Raw genomic sequence first — 19,245 nt, 5'->3', positions numbered from 1 at the left:
AATTAAAAAAAATTATAATTATAATTAAAAAAATAATAAAAATTTTATCTGAATTTAATTTTATTAAAATTAATGTTTAAATTTAACTAAAAATATAATAAATTTAATCATTCTGCATTGAAAATATGATGGGATCCAAATTACTATTAAATCACTTTGATTTCTAATCTTAATGATAATTTTTCAAACATCCCAAGTCAAGTAGCCTAATGATTAGAAATTAATAATTTATATTTCCTAGTAAATATCTCAAATGAATATTAGAATATGTACGATGAAATTTATTGAGTACAAAAAGATTATAATAAATTACACGGCTTCAAATCCTCATAGAAAAAAATCGCAATCTAACAACAGCAATAAAAGTTTTTTTTTTTTTTCCTTTTATGAAATTATGTATTATGAGTAAAAAATTAAATCACAATTTAACAAATAGTACATCAATTAAATAAATTAATAAATAATTAACATAATATTTAATTAAACCAACATATGATGAGAGTTAAACTTGACTTTCTTTTTGTAATTTCTTCTTTGCCCATATTTGATTTGTGTTAGTTTTGGATGTTATGGAAGACAAAATTTATAAGAAAATTTATAGATGAAATTTATAAAGTTTTTTATTAAAAATAAGTAAATAAAAATTTTAATAAAAAATTTAAATTATTAGATTGATGAAATTTAATATGAAAATTAATAATATGTGAAAATTTTATTAAAAATATTATTTGTAATTTAAATTTAATAATATTTATTTAATGATAATTTTTTTAAAAAATTACACGTTAAATTTATATAATAAAATTTTTTAATTTTAATTTTTATATATTTATTTTTAATCAAAAATTTCATATAAAATTTTTTTGAGCTATCTAGTATAAGGGTGTAAATGATATATTAGTGTTCGTAAACTATTCAGGTTCGATTCAAATAAAATTTAAATTCGGTTCGATTATTATTAAGTTGAGTTCGAACTCGAATAACTTGACTTATCGATCGAGTCGAATTTGAATATTCTTATACCCGACTCGAGTAGCTCGAATAACCTAATCGAGCTTTTATATTTAAATATATTTTTATTATTTTAATTAATAAAATATCTTAAACTCAAGTTTAAGCTTAAACACAAATAATTGAACTTTTTATCGAATGTAAGAATTAAATTTATTTTTACATATTAATTAAACTTAATAGAGTAAATTCGAATAATTTAATTTTTATTTCAAATTAAGTTTGAGTTAAAAAAAATTATATATAATTCAAACTAAATTTTAAATATTAAATTTTAAATTAAAATTTAATTTAAATTTAATATTATATTAATTCGAATTCAATCTATTATACTTATAATATAGCAATAAAATGTAATAAAAGAAAGTGTTTTAAAATATGACACTGAAATTCATAAATAAAAACCGGTCCCAAATCCAAATCAAAATCCCAACCCTAACCCTAACCCCAACCAGCAAACACCCAAAAGACTCGCTCTCTTTGTCCTAAAGCCTTCCTCGCTTCTCTCAGCTCGCAATCCAAGAAAGAGAGAGAGAGAGAAAAAGAGAGCTCTTCGTTCCGTTTCAAATTCTTGAATCCTCAAAACTTTTTATCTCTTTGCCAAAATTACCCTTCTCTTTCTTTTCAATGCCAAATCCAAGATAACTCCACCGGGAAGGAACCCAGCCCCCGAAACATGATCGTTCGAACCTACGGTCGCCGCAACCGTGGTTTAACCAGGACATTTTCCGACTCCCTAAACGACGACGTCTCTGATTCGCCTCCCCTCTCCCAAGAAACGGTGCCGTCTGAGGATATCTACAGTTTCCCTTTTACCACTCAAGAATCCTCTTCCTTCTGGCCGTCCTCTCAAGAAATCGACGACGGCGATTACAAGAACCACATAACATCCGTCAAAACAACCCAAAGTAATTTTGATTTTGACGATTCGAGAAACGGCGTCGTGAGGAGATCCAAGAAACAGAAGCAAACCCAGAGCAAGAAAGAGGTAGGATATTCTTCTATGCCCTGGATTCCGCCGAATTCGACTCTGATGGAGGCCCAAGAATTCGGGGAAATGATGGAACACCTTGACGAGGTTAATTTCGCGCTTGATGGTTTAAAGAAAGGCCAGCCAGTGAGGATCAGAAGAGCTAGTCTCTTGTCTCTGCTTTCAATTTGCGGCACGGCCCAACAAAGAAGGCTTTTGAGAACTCATGGGTATGCTAAATTCTTTTTGGGTTTTTAGTTTTGAGGTTTAGTAGTTGAAATTTATTGATTTGGGCATCTGGTTAGTGTTAGTTTTGCGTGGATTTTTGAAATCTGAACGTACATTTGATCATGAAATTGTTTTATTGATTCAAACGGATTGAGGGGTGTTTTGACTTGTAGTTTTAGGCTTTTATGCTTTTAGGGATGCATGGATTAGAATTTTTAGGAAGATTTTGAAAATTTAAATTCCCTTCTGTGAATCTCTACACTCTTTAAGTATATTTGAAAATTTAAATTCCCTTCCATGAATCTCTAGACTCTTATTTGGCTTTTCGATTTTTGTTGAAGGAAGATAAAATTTATCAAAGGTTTGGGTCTTCGATCCTATTTTATGAGGAAATTGTAAAGATGGTTGGTGTTTTGCATTCTTAAAAATGGAAATCAGTTAGGAACATTGGAGTTCTCTGTCATGATGGATAGTTTTCTCATTCTTGTTTTTTGGGGTTAAGTAAGTTATTGATGTTTTTGATAGTGTATGGATGAAATTTGATTTGGTTATTAATTTAAAATCTAGTAGTATTAAGAATGTTTGTTTCAGTTCTGTTCTAAAATATAATTTTCCCATGTTATTGAAAGCACAGAAGAGTTCCATAATTCTAAGTAGTATAATACCTTCAATGACCTGAGGGCCATAAAACATGGCATAGCCTTTTTCTAATAACTTCTTAAGGGGATGAAAAATGATGAGGGAGAAGATATATAAGACATATTTTGACTGATCGTTTAAGGAAGCAGTGAAATTAATTTTTGTTTGATGTCTTCTTTGACTATTTTCCAATTTCAGTAATATTTTCAAGTTTTCTTAAGCTTGTTATTTATTGCTTAAACTATATAACCGAATTCAAATTCAGTACATTTAGATTGTACGATTGGTTCATTTAGTATATGACTTGTTTATATACGTACATCTAAAGATACATGTATCTTGTCTTTACAGCACTAACTTCATTGTAAGCACCAGGATTTGTGTTTTAGTTTTTAAAATCTTTCTAAGAAAGTAGCATAAGGTACTTTAGCATACGAAGTCATCCATGATAGGATCAGCTACCCTTGAAATTTGTTAATTGTGTATCGTCTTTGTTTTTTTTTTAATCCTTTGAAGAGATTATCAATTGACCTTTTCAGCTTATTTAATTTTCTTAATTTATACATTAAATTTTTACTGATTGAATACTTGTTTCATTCTCTAACTAAAAGAATGATATTGATAAAAGATTGAGTGGTTTTCTTGAGTGTTATTTTCTCTTTTTAGACCCAGCATATGCATTATGCTTCTATTGTCTTATGGAAGGCAGAATTACTGTGATTCACTCTATTTTCCTTGCACTGGATTTGCAAATATGTTCATTTCAGGATGGCAAAGCCAATAATTGATGCTATTTTAGGCCTCAACTTTGATGACACCCCAAGCAATCTGGCTGCTGTGGCCCTTTTCTATATCTTGACCAGTGATGTAAGTTTTTAAGCACTTGAAGTTGCACTTCAGTGATTAATTATGAATCTACATGTAATTTCTGCGTGATAGTTGAGGATTTTATGCACACATAGGATTCTTGTGAGAAGATGTGGATCCAGGATTAAATTGAAAGTTAACAATGAAGAATCCCATATTTATTAGTACTATTATTTCTGCATATGTAGTCTTTGCAAAGATTCTTCTAGTGCACTCTTATATGTAATGCTATACTATAACTGGTTAAAATTAAAGGTGGATGTTAATGTGTCCTGCCACGCATTTATTTCACCTTTATCTTCGGTTGAATTTTATTCTTACTGGGTGAGACGAATATGTCTGCATGTTTATTTATTTTAAATAATTTTGAAATTCAGATGTCGAGAAATCCATGCTTAGATGCCTGAAGAGCAATATTTATTTAAGGTAAATGCATTATTTCTAGATGTTCCTAGAATATCAGATACCATTTATGCATCATAATTTAGGAGTTGTAGCTTTTATGCTTTTTGCTTTGTTTGCATCAATTTTTCTAGACTAATATTTGTATATAGTTGAATCAAATGTTTTGAACATGTCAATAATATTATTCATCAATATTTGTACAAATTTATTGCCAGGGTCAAGACGAGCATCTCCTGGAATCACCTAGTTGCATTGGTTTCCTAATTAAATTATTGAAGCCAGTCATTTCCACTGCTAAAGAAAACAGAACAGAGAAAATGGGCTATAAGCTTTTGGCATTACAAAAGGATGCCGATATCTCACGGGATACAACTAAAGTGTTGGATTCAAGCTCTGCTGCCATTATTTCCAAAGTTGAGGAAATTCTTATTAGTTGCAAGGAAATGAAGTCAAGATGTGGGGATGACAGTGGTTTAAGAAGGCCAGAGTTAAGCCCGAAATGGATAGCTTTGTTGACTTTGGAGAAAGCTTGTTTGTCAAAAATTTCTCTTGAAGGTATCTAATGGAAATATCTAAGAGGTTTAAACATTTATGTTATAGATTGTCTTATAGGAACTGTAATGGTAGCTCAATATAGACCTAAACACAACCACATATGTGCATATAAATACATACTCATGCAGTCGGGTACTTTTTTTACTCTTTGCTGAACGCTTTCATGGTTTTTTTTTGTTTTTTTGCGTTGGTTTCATTCCTTCAGATACAACGGGTACGGTAAGGAAAACTGCAGGCAACTTTAAAGAGAAACTAAGAGAGCTTGGAGGACTTGATGTTGTCTATGAAGTGGCCATGGAGTGCCATTCTGTTATGGAGGTGTGAGCTTGTATGTTGTATCTCATTTCTGTTCTGTTACATTTCAATCGAAGGAGCTAAGACATACTTCTTTAAATTTTGAGAGAATCATGTGGTTCCCTCGCTTACTTTTACATGAAGCCATTCACAGGGAATTAGCAATTTTTGATGTATAGATATGTTTGAAATAATTCATTGGTGACATATTGTGTTAACATCTCTGCAGGGTTGGGTAGAGCAGAGTTTATCTTCTCCTCCTATGGAAGATAAAAAGGATGTGCAGAGCCTGGTGCTGCTTTCAAAATGTCTGAAAATCATGGAAAATGCTGCATTCCTCAGTAGCGACAATCAGGTACTTGAGTTATGATTTTGAATTATTTTGTATTTTATTTTTTTCCACTTAGTTTGTATAATTTGAAACTGCCACTTATGTAAGCTGTTAGACTCTAGATGTTTTTTTTTTCTTTTATTGTAGAGTCATCTGCTGGAAATGAAGGGGCAATTGAACTCTCATGGATCTCGGCTATCTTTTACAAAGCTTGTCATAGGTGTAATCAAGTTTCTCTCAGGTTATTGGTTGTGCAATTACTACTTCCATACATCTTCTCTTTTCTTTTTTCATCCTGTTTTTATCTATTGAAAGACTTTTTGCATTGTGATTTACCAGTGTTATTGCTTCCAGGGCTTTATCTTAAGAGTTCATCTGCATTGTCCGGTACTGAAAGGGCTTGTAGCAATTCTAAAGCAATGGGTGATGCTGATAAATTTGCTCTAACTGCAGATTGTAAAGGTATTGGGCAGTCTGATATCATTAAATATATCTTTCTAGCGGCTGCTGTCAGATTTGATTCTCTCTAACTTTGCAGTGGATAGACATGATGTTATCTCCATCAGTTCGTCCGAAAAATCCTCTAGCATGGGCCAGTCCTTCTCTGCAAAGAGCTTCAATACATCTCAGAATGACTCAGGGCCCTCCACTCACTGTTTGGGTCGTTCTGTATCCAGTTCTCAAACTGCAACTACATCCACAAATGATAGTTGTTTACTAAAGATGAGAATCCATTCTTCCTTGTCCAGCTCATGTAGTGGGAAATTCGGAAGTTCATATGGTGGGATACCTCTAACAAGCAATGAGAGACCTGATGGTACAAAGGATGGCAAATGTCAACTTTTAGAGGATAGTCAGGATCCTTTTGCATTTGATGAAGATGATTTTGTACCTTCGAAGTGGGACTTACTATCTGGGAAAAAAAAGATATCCCAAACTAAAAAACATGAGAAAGTTGGGCTACGAAATAGAGAAATCCATGATGAGCCTCAATACCAATTTACAATGACCCAACAAGTATCAAGTAATGGGGAAATTGGGCCAGCAGAATTTCTCAATGAAGAATATCATCATTCTAATGCAACTTCTGGTTCTCAAAGTGCTGACGAAGAATATTGCAGCCTTCTGTCAGACTGCCTTCTTGCTGCTGTCAAGGTATTCTTGACTATGTAGTTTACATTTTATCCAACTATTGCAGTGCTTGTTTTTAGCTTCAATGGGTTAATCATGTGTATGATTACAATGAGGTAAAAAAAAGTTACCCATTGTCCTTATTCTGCTTCTTGTATCCTTCAACGGTATTGATTGGATTGAATGGGCATGTGCACTTTTATAAACAATATATAACTGAATTTGCTGTGAATAACATCTTGATGTCTTGCATGTTTTCTCTCTTACACTAATGGTTTTTTATCTTGGCAGGTTTTGATGAATTTAACAAATGACAACCCCCTTGGCTGTCAGCAAATTGCTGCCTCTGGGGCCCTAGAGACCTTGTCTATGTTGATTGCCAGCCATTTCCCTTCATTCTGCTCATATTTGCCTTGTGCCAGTGAAATGGAACAGACTTCTCTCAGTTTAGAACTTGATAACCAGAATGGCGGACCGCTTTCTGATCCAGAGTTGGATTTCCTTGTAGCAATACTGGGTCTGCTTGTAAACCTAGTAGAGAAGGATGAACACAACAGGTTGATTTACATTCTTTGTATTCAGTGCAGTGTCTTACAAAGCAGAATAGAAGCCATAATAATAATTCAGTGATTTACCTTTTTATGTCTTTTTTATACTCATTGTCACAGGCACATAATAATTAGGTGCCATGTTTCTATGCAGATCACGGCTTGCGGCAGCTTCTGTTTCTTTACCAAATTCTGAAGGGTTAAGAGAGGAGAGTCACATGGCTGTAATTCCACTGCTATGTGCCATCTTTCTTGCGAACCTCAGAGAAGATGATACAGCTGGAGAAGTTATGCCTTGGGTGAGGACTTCTCTATATGATGCAGAATATTTCCTTTATCACTCAGCTTTCTCTCCCGTCCTTTCCTCTCATTCCTCATGTCACAGAGCATTATTATTATATTTTTTTGCTAGTGGGCTTGAAGAATTTATCATGATTGACATGCCTTAAATCTCTGTTGTATTCAATTATACAGAATGATGAGGATGCTGTGCTACAAGAAGAGAAAGAAGCGGAGAAGATGATTTTAGAAGCCTATGCAGCTTTGCTACTTGCATTTCTTTCTACTGAAAGGTTGGTATATTCCTTGTATCTTTCCCAGTGCTCAGTTTCTATGTTTTCTTACTAAACTTTTTTTTCCACTTTGTCATTGACAGTAAGAGCACACGAAATGCAATTGCTGATTGTCTCCCAAACCACAGTCTGTCAATTCTGGTGCCTGTTTTAGAGAGATTTGTGGTATGTCTTTAATCAAAGTACCATCAAATAATGAAATTAGCAGCAACATAGCAGTAGGTTGACATTATTTGAGAGTTGATTGTAACTCATTCATGAGGAAGATAAATTGGACTTAGGCCTAAAGTTTAGGCCTATAGGGTTTATTAGTTGGTCATGGTCATCGCTGCTTCATGGCTTGATATTCCCTTCCATTGACTGGAAAGTAATTTACTGCATTTAGGCTTTGGAATTATGAAATTATTGGATAGCTTTGGGAACATATTTATGCAATTTCATTATCTGTAATGCATTTTCTTTTCTCCTTGTGCAGGCATTTCATTTTACATTAAACATGATTTCTCCAGAGACTCATAAAGCTGTGAGTGAAGTGATTGAGTCATGTAGGATACCATGAGAAAACATTTTGTACAGCCTTGTCTTCCATTTTAGATTAGCAGTTTGTTTTCACGCAAGGACGGTGCCCACGAGTATGGGAGTGGGCAGCACACTGTATCAAACTGACCGCAGACCTCTGTTATAGTATCTTTTGTTTGTTTTTATCCCCACAATTTTCCCTTTCTTGTTTTTCTTTTTTTGACAATATTATTCTTTGTAGCACTATTCTATCGTCTTGATGCAGGCCATGACTCGTGTATATGAAAACAAAAGTATAATCAAGAAGTTTTCTATTGCCTTGTGTATGCAATATTCAGTTGCATATCTTTGTCAGCACGATGGGATTGAAATTCAGACTTGCTTGTATATTTAAAAAATGGCTTGACTTCACGTGCTTGATCCCACATGCCTGTCAAGGAAGTTGATAATTGCCTGATTCACCCTGTCTGGGAATTGCTCTTGCATGAAATGTGTTCCATACGGCAAGAACTCTATCTCCAGGTCAGCAACATAGTCTCTCACTTTTCCGCTTGTTACATAGTCTTCAATACTGGGGAACTTGAGGAAATAGTCCTTTCCACCCACGATTAGAAGCACCGGCACCTCCACTTTCGGATTTTCTATGGTGAATTCTTCGGGCAGTCTCCTACATGAATATAGAACTTGGGCATTTCACTAAACTTCTTAAGGTGAAAATGGAGGCTATGGTGTTCATTCTTTAAGTTCATAGAAGACATTGACAAACATTTTACTCGACATTGATCAGAGACGGTAAAGATTAATCAGCTGCAATGTTAGAAAAATCTTACTTGTAAGGGACTCGCATTGGAGAACTGAATCCAGAATTTTCATATGCTTTAGCATATATTGTGAAATCTTCATCGTTTAACCATGCTGGAAGTGGGTTAGATGGATCAACCAAATCCATAATCTCCTTGTCTTTCTCTGCCACAGGAATTTCACTTCTTGAGAAGAGGATATAGATGTTTCGCCAGACGGTTTTCACATCAAAACGCCTAAAGTCAGCCTCCGCTCTTCCAGGCTCCTGAATGGTCAATGACAGGGAAATTATCAACCATATAAAATAGTCCATGGCTACTTCTCTTAGATGCTTTCAAACACTCTGAGCTTTGAAAGAACTTAGCGGGGTTCAAATGTCAAATTGAACGATTTAAAATTGCCTGTTAGCTGGTGGAACAAATGGGAAAGTCAATTACCTTCCACCTGGAAATGTAGAAACCTTCAGGAAGGTCCCGGTACCTTTGAGGCCTAGGAACAAAGAAAGGCACACCCAACGACACAACTCCAAGAATCCTTGTTGGATGGAGAAGGGAGAGCAGATAAACAGGCCAGGATCCAAAGTCTTTCCCGATGAGGAAAGCCTGTCATCATGCAGGATGGTTTCAGGTAAGATTTGATATAATAACAGCTATTATAAGGACAGCTATCATCCAAAGTGTATACCTTGTCAATGTGAAAATAATCAAGAATGGCTATGGTGTCCACAACAAAATCATTGAAGGATGCTTTTTCAGGTTCTGGGTGGTGTTCAGATAGTCCATATCCCCTAAAATCAGGCGCAATTGCACGGTATCCAGCATCGGCGATTGCAATCATTTGATATCTCCATGAATACCATATCTCTGGAAAACCATGGAGAAATAAAACCACTGACGAACCTGCAGAGAAGACTGAACATATGAAGCATAGCAAGATAACATGGAATTGTTTTCTCAAAAGCAGAATGAATGTCAATTGAAACCTGTTCCAATTTCAGCTATGTGAAGTTTCACTCCTCTTGCATCAACGTGCGTGTGTCACGGACCTAAGGGGGAGTCCTGAATCCCACATCGAACATAATAGGAAGGTCCCTGGGGTATAAAAGGGTTCACACCATCTCCGCCTTGTGAGGCGCCTTTTGTAGGATAAAACCGTGAGGCCAGGAGGGGCCAGAGCGGACAATACCTCACAAGGGTGTGAACCGTGGCAAGTAGGCTGATTCGGGACGCCGGAAGGGTGAATGCCCGGGTCCCGGAGCCGCGCGGGTTCGGAGCTTGAGTCTCGACCCGTGACAAGTGGTATCAGAGCCAGCCCTAAACCGTTCGATCCACGCCGAGCGCCTCGAGGGAGGTAGGCAGGGTGGCCGGCCTCCGTGACGAGGGCGTCACGAGGTTGGGTGCGGGAGAATGTCACGGACCTAAGGGGGAGTCCTGAATCCCACATCGAACATAATAGGAAGGTCCCTGGGGTATAAAAGGGTTCACACCATCTCCGCCTTGTGAGGCGCCTTTTGTAGGACAAAACCGTGAGGCCAAGGGGGCCAGAGCGGACAATACCTCACAAGGGTGTGAACCGTGGCGGAAGGCTGATCTGGGACGCCGGAAGGGTGAATGCCCGGGTCCCGGAGCCGCGCGGGTTCGGAGCTTGAGTCTCGACCCGTGACACGTGTGCTGTATTTGATCCATTGTGGGAGGGAGAGGAGAGACAGAGAGCAAGAGATTTGACTTTAATTTCCAACCATATGAGGCTTATAATATTCTTTTAGCGATTCCTGAAACTCGAGTTGGTATTTCTTGTTTGTTTTGTCCACTCATATTTCAACTTTCAAATTAAAAATAAAATAAATAGAAAAGAAAAAAAATGAAACAGATCCAGGCCCGGTTCAGTCCAATAGGAGATGAAGTTGGGCCTAATGAAACTACAACTGAGGCTCATAAATCAACAAGGTGGTCCAATGACACTGACTACGGGCTGATCAGCTGAAAATCTAACCCAAGTTTTATGCCGTTCCCCGATTTCTTTCCGGAGGCAGCACTGCAGCAGGAAGAACGGGTACATGAGAGAGAAACCTATACTCGATTTTTTTTTTTATTAACAGGAATTATAATATAATTTTGTGTGTAAAATATAATCAAAATATATAAAATTTAATATTTTACGGCATGAATTGTTAAATCTAATATTCTGGGAGTGGAAGTGACTCTTGAAATGACGATTCAGACGATGATCAGGGCTATCAAGCAGAAAACCATCTGGAAGGAAAAACATGGTATGTTTCCTCAAAGAAGCCTACTTTTTCAATTCTATGGCCACATTATTTTTTGTCCTTTTCTTTAACATTTCGACAGTTCTTTAAATTAGTTTTTTGGGATTGCTTTAAAGTTTTAACCATTGGGTGAGGACCAATATATTAAACGTCTGACAATCGCATTCAAGAGAGTGAAACCCCTTCCTGTTTGTACTTGTCGTTACAGTGGGTTACCTCTTCCCGATTTCGCTTAAACTTAATAATTTAAAGTATAATATAAAAATATGATATAAATATAATAATGAAAATAATATGATTTAAAATTATATTAATAATTATATATAAATTTATTAAAATAAAAAAATAATTTTAAATTGATATAAATTATAATATATAATTTTTATATAAAATATAATATAAATATATAAAATTTAATATTTTAAATATTATAAATAGATTAATCGTCATATCTAGCCTCGAACGGTGAATATATATATATATATATATATATATAAAACATATAATGGCTTTATGATTAGAGGAATCGGGCCTTCAGCCCATTAAGAATTATTTGGGTAAAAATTTGTCCCATTAAAATAGCCCACTGAAAGCCCAGTTCTCCCATTACAATCATAATTTATAAAGCCCAACTTTTCTCACGTGCAAACGTATCCACACGTGCGTATCCCTCTCCAACCACCATCAGCCCACGCCGCGAGCGTTATCGTTTCCCTTTCCCACTCTCAAAACCCGCCCCCGTCTGTTCGCCCGATTAAACGAAGGATATGACCGCCGAGGTACTATCGCACCAAAACGGTGCTGTTGTTTCCAACGGAGATCTGAGTACAAAAAATTCAATCCCTAACCCCTCCACCGACTCCAAGAAGTCCCGCGAGAGCGAGCGACGTCGTCGTAGGCGCAAGCAGAAGAATAAGAAGAACAACAAGACTTCCCAGTTAGAAAGTGAGGCCGCTAATGGTACGGTTTCCGAAGCCGGCGACAGCGACGTTGGCGAAGACGAAACGAAGGAGAACACCGATCATCAGCAGGTATCTAGAAACCGTTTTCTCTCCTGAGATTTCTAGGGTTTTAGTGAATTTCGATTGTTTCATTTGGTGTTTGCATGTCCTCGTATAGAATACTGTTCTTATATGCTATTTGATAGTGATTTAAAGATTCTCGATTGTCTCAATCAACTTACATTTGTGATTGTTTGTAGGTAACGGAACAAATTGTGGTTGAGTATGTTCCCGAACGAGCTGAGTTAGATGATGGTATTGATGAGGAATTTAGGAAGGTTTTTGAAAAATTCAGCTTCTGGGAAGCTGCTGGTTCTGAGGTAAAATGGAAATTCGGTTGGATATTATCAATATTATTATTTTTTGTATTTCCTAATTAATTCTCTAAAAAACTTGTAATTCTATTTATACAGGAGACAGATAAGAAGGATGAGTCTGCTCAAGATGCGGACTCGAAGATGAAGGATGAGTCTGATTCAGAAGAGGAAGAACAGGATGATCAACAGAAAGAGAAAGGCCTATCGAATAAGAAGAAGAAGGTTTTTGTTTTTCTCCTGTTATTTTCTAATATTTTTGTTATTTTCATATTCTGCTGGTTTTGATGAGACCGAAAAGTGAAAACACTTTATTGTTATTACTGACAGCTTCAAAGGCGGATGAAAATTGCTGAACTGAAACAGATTTGCTCAAGGCCTGATGTTGTAGAGGTATGTTTTCCTCTCACTGTTTATTTGGATGTTCTTAATCTTTCTGCACTTGTAGCTGTTGATGTTTGGTTCTCTTTATGTTCAGTCATTTGAGAAACCTGTCTAGTTTGTTTTAAAATCAGTGTTAAAAATTTTATAGCCCAATGTTGAATTAGAGCATGTTTGCTGCTAAATTTCTTGAGAGGCTATGAATTTTTTATTTTTTTTCTTTCAAAATGAAGAAATCTGTCTTTTTTACAGTTTCTTTTCATGGCTAGTAAGTGCTTTTTTCTATTATTTCTAATGTTCTTTGTCATGCAATGCTGTTAGAATACTGCAACTAATGAAAGAACATCTTTTTTTACCTGTGTTTATTTTTCAGGTCTGGGATGCAACTGCTGCAGATCCTAAGTTGCTGGTATTTTTAAAGGCATATCGAAATACTGTTCCAGTGCCAAGGCATTGGTGTCAGAAAAGGAAATATTTGCAGGTTACTAGTTCTTGCTCCATAACAAGTAATATGGTTCAAATATGTGTGCATGGTTGGTAGGCATTATCTTGATATGTGATTTAGGGAAGAGGGTGTGGGAAGATCAAGTCGATAAGGTTTCTCTTATATGCATATATGTGCTTCTTGCAGGGGAGCGGCTGTGACAACCTTGGAGCCTGGACTTGTAGGTGTTTTGCAAAGAGGACTCTTGATTGATTTCTCTTTTAATATGATTGTTTTATGGGTTGGGATATAGATATTTCTGAGATTTTCTGGTAGCATAGCATAACTTTGCATGCTAGAGGTTGGGGGGTATTTGTTCATTGTTAAGGTGCTAATTAATCTGTTTTGGATTTTCAGATGCCTTTCCATTGTGCTAAATGCTCGGGCTAGATCCATCTAAGATTTATTTATTTACTTTAAGTGACCTGAGTCAGTTGCGGAAGTTTCCTAGTTTTTTTTTTTTTATTATTTTTTTGGCTTTGTTATCTTCTGCTATCTCATTGGCTTTTGTATCTTTTCTGTAGGGAAAGCGTGGTATTGAGAAGCAACCTTTTCAGCTTCCTGATTTCATTGCTGCGACAGGAATTGAGAAAATTAGACAGGTAAATTTATTTTCATTACAATAGAAAATTGTGTAGTGTCCTCCAATTTATGTCAATAAAATCATCTGCAAGGATGCCCTTTCCAAAAGTTATATATTTCTGTAAAATGATTTATAGATTTTTAATGGAGATTATCATTCTTGATTTGAACTCAAGAATTCACTTATGTTCTTTTTTCTAGTTCAGGCTTACATTGAAAAAGAGGACAGTAAGAAGTTGAAGCAAAAGCAACGTGAGCGTATGCAGCCCAAGATGGGGAAAATGGACATCGACTATCAGGTTCTTAGTTTCTTGCTTCATGGATTCAATTTTTTTTGAATATTTGAATTTTGCCTTAGCTGTCATGGGAGGTTTCTTCTAAAATGATGTTGTCTTGCTCTTTTCACTAATGATATTCTGGCTTCTTTTTCTTAGGTTCTCCATGATGCATTCTTTAAATATCAGACAAAGCCAAAGCTGACAACTCATGGAGATCTTTATCATGAAGGGAAAGAATTTGAGGTCCTGTTCTGCTATTTCCACATGGATATTAGGCTGCCTCTTACACTCTATCAATACATGTGTCAATTGATTTTAAAATGATATGCAATTATCCAAACATCTTAAGGCTTAAGTTGAATCGTTAAGATTATAGGGACATTATGGGATAGCAATTTTCTTAAATTTTGCAGATGATAGGATCATATTCTGGGTCCTAAGGGGGACTGGGTGGTTTTGTGGTTACTGCAAAGTGCAAGCAGATATAGTCTAACTTAACTAGTGAAATGAGGAAATTTTGTTTCATAAATCCTAGTGCCTTTTGTGGGTTATAGAAACTGGACTTCACAGCAGACTTATTTTGGCTTGAGATTTTTGTGGAGTAAGTGCATGAGAACTCAGACTTTTTATACTTTTATAAAGTCTTCTTTTGCTATTTAAACCATTTGTGAATTCAATGGTGTCTAGTTGTTATGGGGATTTGCTGGATGTCTGAAACATTCAATCTTGAGGTATATTATGTGTTGCAACTGGCTATTGTGATATATCTGAATGAAATGATATTGACACTTTTGTGGTAATCTTGAATGAAAAAAATGAATGACTGATGATACATGTCGTTTGGTAGATTTTCCAATTCCTTTAAATTAGTACCGTTCATTTGGAATCCAGGTAAAGCTGAGAGAGATGAAGCCAGGCTCTCTATCACATGAATTGAAAGAAGCTCTTGGTATGCCAGACGGTGCTCCACCCCCATGGCTTATAAATATGCAGGTTAGTTTGGTCAATATCCTGAGTTTTTTTCTGCATCTGATTTCTTGTTGGTATTATTTAAACTGGTAATTTGTCCTTTCAGAGGTATGGTCCTCCACCATCGTACCCGCATTTGAAAATACCTGGGCTAAATGCACCCATTCCTCCTGGAGCAAGCTTTGGTTATCACCCTGGTGGCTGGGGCAAACCTCCTGTGGATGAGGTAAGCCTCTTAGAAGTTGTCTACTTTGTGTTCTAGTAAGATTGAAAGCTATCTTTAGATGAGGTAATCTTTTTAATGTATCTCTTTGTCTAATGTTCTTGGTTTTTCCTACTTATTTTCAATAGTATGGACGACCTTTGTACGGAGATGTTTTTGGAGTTCAGCAACAAGAACAACCTAACTATGAGGTACTTCCAAGATTTTTACAAATTTTTTATTTTGGATTTTCAATTTTAATGCTCTTGACGAATATGTTAGTGTCTTGTTCCTTGTATTGCTATTGGCCTTCATATGATAAAAATTGACTTGAGTAAAAGAACGAAGTAACAAGGGTGAAGTAGAGTCTTAACATTAAAGGATCCACACAAGTGTCTCCACCATTATTTTCTCTCTCTAGGAGTAGAACAGCTTAATTTAGATTATAATATTGTATTCTGCACGGCAATATGTAAACTTTTGTCAAATTCCTTTAACCAATTGGATTTTATTGGATAATATCCTACTAGAAACGTTGATCCAAACCTTGTCTTGGTGTGGGGGATGTGCTTGGCTATAGGTGTGATTTGTATCAGAATGAATATTAGTGTCAAGTATTAACAGCTTCAATGTTTTTGGATTAAATTTTCATTTCTGTGAATGATTTAGTTGGCAACAGGTTCAATTTGGTATCAAAATGAAGATTAGTATTAATAGTTTCAATTTTTTGGATGAAATTTCATTTTCTTGACCTATGATTTAATTTCACAATATGTTACTTTTTTGTATCAAATGATAAAATCCAGGAGGAGCCTGTTGATAAGTCAAAGCACTGGGGTGATTTGGAGGAAGAGGAAGAGGAAGAAGAAGAGGAAGAAGAGGAAGAAGAGATTGAGGAAGAGGAGTTAGAGGATGGAATTCAATCTGTCGATAGCCTTTCGAGGTATTATTCCTTCAGTGTTTTATTTCTGTTTAGGGTTGTAATCTGTTGTACTGCCCAAAATTATCGGGCCAGGTGCTTTGTTAATTTGGTTTTTGTATGCTAAATAGCCATTATGATTTTCGTGTTGTATGTAGAGTGGTAATTTTTTTATTGTTAACTTTTTCCTTTTGAGTCAGTACTCCTACTGGTGTTGAGACGCCTGATGTCATTGACCTTCGTAAACAGCAGAGAAAGGAGCCTGACAGGCCCCTTTACCAAGTGAGATTATATTTTAAACTTTTCTCTCTACATTTTTGTGTGTATATTCATCGTATTTTCTTCTCATTGCTTCTTGTTTGTCCTGTTTCTTTGAAGGTACTTGAAGAAAAAGAAGAGAGGATTGCCCCTGGAACTTTACTTGGTACAACTCACACGTAAGAATCTGCTCTGTTGTTTTTTATTTTGGTTCCTATAGCTTCAAATCTTCAAATGATGTCGGGAAACCTTTTTTTTTTTTTTTATGTGCAGGTATGTGGTTAACACTGGTACCCAAGACAAATCAGCTGCCAAAAGGGTAAGAGAGATGACAGTATTTTATTTGTTTTGGAATTGTTTCCTACCTGGTTATTGGACTACAATTGTGCTTGGCTTTAGAAGTATATCCTGAGTTTGCTACTTTAGGCTTTTTATCTTGTTTGAAAAACCTTTTGGACCATTTGCAAACATTATATATGGTGTATATTCCCTGCTGCAACTCCACTGGACATTTTCTGGAGTTTCACCACATGACTTGGAGATAAACTAGGCCTGGTAAGGGGGTTTTCAACTCCCAAGCCCTTGGGTCAATGGCGTGCTATTAAATGCTGTAAATCGGATTTTATATATGTCTTGAAGTTGTTGAAATCATTGTGACTAAATTGATGATTATAAATTTTCTTTCTCTTTTTTCAGGTTGATCTTCTAAAGGGTCAAAAATCTGACAGGGTGGAAGTCAGTCTACAGCCAGAGGAGTTGGAAGTCATGGACAATGTGTTGCCTGCAAAGTAAGTTGGAGTCTTGTAACTTTTACCATATAAGTATATGTAGTCCCCAAAGTTAAATTAACTTTACTCACTTGGCTTGATTTCACAGGTACGAAGAAGCTAGGGAAGAGGAGAAGCTACGAAGTCAACATGAGGACTTCAGTGATATGGTGGCTGAGGTAAGCCTTGGTGATTCTTTTTGATGAAATATTGGATGGGGTTCTCCACCACAGAGTTGACTGTTTTCTAAATGCCTCCTAAAGCTAAAATAATAATAATAAAAAATATGAGTAAAGAAGGCCTGCTCAATACAATTGCTTTAAAATTAGCTTACAATCATAAAATTGCTTTAAAATTAGCTTACGATTGTTGGCAAACTATTTGCAACCTTCTCAGTCATATTATATCTCTTAATAAGTCTTTCTATTCGACTCTTTGTTGGATGGTTAGGCCTAGCTAAATTTAGTTAGGTATTGTAAACATTTGCTCACATGTTTGTGAATGATATGTGATGTTTTTGTTATTAAAATTAGCAGAATATTTTCAACAGTACTCTGTACAAACCATCTGGCATGAAAGATTTTCTTTACTAAAATACTAATAATTTTGGAGTGGATTTGGGTCAAGACTTGGTTTTTAACTTTAGGTAAATGTATTATATGAGTTGATGCATTCATGTTTAGGGACTAGAATTGGTTGGTGATTCCATGTCTGGTTATTATGGTTGTAATGATGAGATATGTATTTGATGCAGAATGAGAAGAAAAGGAAGCGAAAGATGCAGGAGAAAGAGGGGAAATCGAAGAAAAAGGATTTCAAATTCTGAGTAGGCCATGAATTTGTTCCTGGTGTTAGGAGAAGAAGCTGGCGTCTTAATGATGTTCTGGGAATGCTGGCCTGGATTATCCACGTTATTGGATACTGACTTGCTTCTTCCTCCACTTCTGTGCTAGAAGATGTTGTACTCAAAATCGTATTTACATCAAATGTATGCTGCGTAGGCGTTGCGTTCTATAATATAGATTTATATGTCCCAAAGCGTTTCCAAGACTAGCAGTTTTGCCCAGCGGATTGAAAACAGAGTATCTTAACTCATTGAAGGCGTTGGGTTGCACTTTCATCTGAAGAATGAGTGCCTTTTTATTTTTTAGTTTTTGAATTACTAGCTCTTGTAAGTTAGACGGGGAAAGTAATTTCAACCTCAGTATAATAATCATTAATAATCTTTACCCCACTTCAATCGCACCATGCTAGCGTAATCATCAATAAGCAGACTGATTTGATAAAAAGCATATGATTTGCATGTATGCCATCCTGCTGCTGGGTGAGTATGTGAGCATGCAAATGTAAAATAACAGTTTCTGATTTTCCCTTTTCGAGTGCACAAAGGTTAAAGCCCTAAAGGAAATAATTGGAATCGTAACCAAAAGGGTTAGGCTTTTGCAAATTGATACATGCAAAGAAAATTCACTTGTGGAGAGAGTAGGTTAGGTACGCATTCCAAGTTTTTCATCCACACCAATGCCACGAGTAGTGGTGAATGAAGAAAAAAAATAAAAAAGAAAAAACAACCTATCATTGTCAATTGTCTGAAGATCTGTGTTATGGATATTGCATGTGGGCAGAATTGTAGCATGAACCACGTCTTTTACCATCATTGAGTCCGTAAAGAGGAAGAGGCTGAGTTGGGATTCGACTTTGAGTCGTGTAGAGTGTAGGCATGAGAATTAACCCAAAAGTGGTCTTGATTATATAAAGATTCGAAAGTGGATCCTCGTCATCAACTATGACAACCATTTACTAGTACTACTATTAATTTTTTAAAATGCCTAGCTAGGCTATCATTAACGAACGGGATTAGCAGCAAGTGCCGGGCCAGGCCGACCAGGGGCAAACTTGGGGCCCTCATAACCGTAAGTGGTGATGGCAGATGGCTGATGGATGTTTTCAAAC

The 19,245-nt window shown here is 35.9% G+C and overlaps 3 protein-coding genes across 4 annotated transcripts; 2 read left to right on the top strand and 1 right to left on the bottom strand.

The window, feature by feature from the left end:
• Positions 1-1,510: 1,510 nt before the first annotated feature.
• Positions 1,511-8,413, top strand: LOC111280291 (wings apart-like protein 2). 2 transcript variants are annotated; one of them, XM_022867507.2, is made up of 13 exons: positions 1,511-2,211; positions 3,616-3,715; positions 4,336-4,675; positions 4,881-4,993; positions 5,199-5,324; positions 5,448-5,541; positions 5,655-5,762; positions 5,839-6,455; positions 6,723-6,988; positions 7,134-7,278; positions 7,454-7,551; positions 7,635-7,716; positions 8,027-8,413. In XM_022867507.2, exons 1-13 carry the CDS (start codon positions 1,688-1,690, stop codon positions 8,108-8,110), a joined length of 2,697 nt encoding a protein of 898 aa, XP_022723242.2. In that variant the 5' UTR covers positions 1,511-1,687; the 3' UTR covers positions 8,111-8,413. The 2 variants fall into 2 exon arrangements, with proteins under 2 accessions (XP_022723242.2, XP_022723241.2); XM_022867506.2 differs by having other exon boundaries at positions 5,640-5,762.
• On the bottom strand, positions 8,354-11,139 carry LOC111280292 (epoxide hydrolase 2-like). The gene is made up of 6 exons (XM_089757042.1): positions 11,031-11,139; positions 10,739-10,795; positions 9,556-9,770; positions 9,309-9,473; positions 8,901-9,136; positions 8,354-8,737 (listed from the first exon to the last, which is right to left on the bottom strand). The coding sequence occupies exons 1-6, from the start codon at positions 11,137-11,139 to the stop codon at positions 8,479-8,481; spliced, it is 1,041 nt and encodes a 346-aa protein (XP_089613168.1). The 3' UTR covers positions 8,354-8,478.
• A 703-nt stretch (positions 11,140-11,842) lies between these two features.
• Positions 11,843-18,526, top strand: LOC111280499 (uncharacterized). Its single transcript, XM_022867962.2, has 18 exons — positions 11,843-12,168; positions 12,339-12,458; positions 12,552-12,677; positions 12,783-12,845; positions 13,207-13,314; positions 13,842-13,919; positions 14,106-14,198; positions 14,334-14,420; positions 15,069-15,170; positions 15,253-15,372; positions 15,498-15,560; positions 16,155-16,291; positions 16,468-16,549; positions 16,646-16,704; positions 16,799-16,844; positions 17,222-17,313; positions 17,402-17,471; positions 18,047-18,526. The coding sequence occupies exons 1-18, from the start codon at positions 11,905-11,907 to the stop codon at positions 18,116-18,118; spliced, it is 1,782 nt and encodes a 593-aa protein (XP_022723697.1). The 5' UTR covers positions 11,843-11,904; the 3' UTR covers positions 18,119-18,526.
• Positions 18,527-19,245: the final 719 nt, after the last annotated feature.

Source organism: Durio zibethinus, chromosome 28 (assembly GCF_047325235.1).
Source record: "Durio zibethinus cultivar Kanyao isolate XHJ-2024 chromosome 28, ASM4732523v1, whole genome shotgun sequence".
In the NCBI taxonomy this organism is placed as follows: Eukaryota; Viridiplantae; Streptophyta; class Magnoliopsida; order Malvales; family Malvaceae; genus Durio; species Durio zibethinus.
The sequence above is the reverse complement of the archived record's forward strand: the minus strand, read 5'-3'. Positions and strand labels throughout refer to the sequence as shown.

Excerpts from the sequence above, each read along its gene's own strand:
- LOC111280291 (XM_022867506.2), top strand. The coding sequence starts at position 1,688 with ATGATCGTTCGAACCTACGGTCGCCGCAACCGTGGTTTAACCAGGACA. Across the intron at positions 5,763-5,838 it reads TCTAACTGCAGATTGTAAAG|TGGATAGACATGATGTTATC; the intron begins GTATTGGGCAGT and ends CTAACTTTGCAG. Across the intron at positions 6,989-7,133 it reads GAGAAGGATGAACACAACAG|ATCACGGCTTGCGGCAGCTT; the intron begins GTTGATTTACAT and ends GTTTCTATGCAG.
- LOC111280292 (XM_089757042.1), bottom strand. The coding sequence starts at position 11,139 with ATGTTTTTCCTTCCAGATGGTTTTCTGCTTGATAGCCCTGATCATCGT. Across the intron at positions 10,796-11,030 it reads TAGATTTAACAATTCATGCC|TTGTAGTTTCATTAGGCCCA; the intron begins GTAAAATATTAA and ends TATGAGCCTCAG. Across the intron at positions 9,771-10,738 it reads ACTGAACCGGGCCTGGATCT|GTTCGTCAGTGGTTTTATTT; the intron begins GTTTCATTTTTT and ends TCTTCTCTGCAG.
- LOC111280499 (XM_022867962.2), top strand. The coding sequence starts at position 11,905 with ATGACCGCCGAGGTACTATCGCACCAAAACGGTGCTGTTGTTTCCAAC. Across the intron at positions 15,171-15,252 it reads CATGGCTTATAAATATGCAG|AGGTATGGTCCTCCACCATC; the intron begins GTTAGTTTGGTC and ends TTGTCCTTTCAG. Across the intron at positions 15,561-16,154 it reads AAGAACAACCTAACTATGAG|GAGGAGCCTGTTGATAAGTC; the intron begins GTACTTCCAAGA and ends GATAAAATCCAG.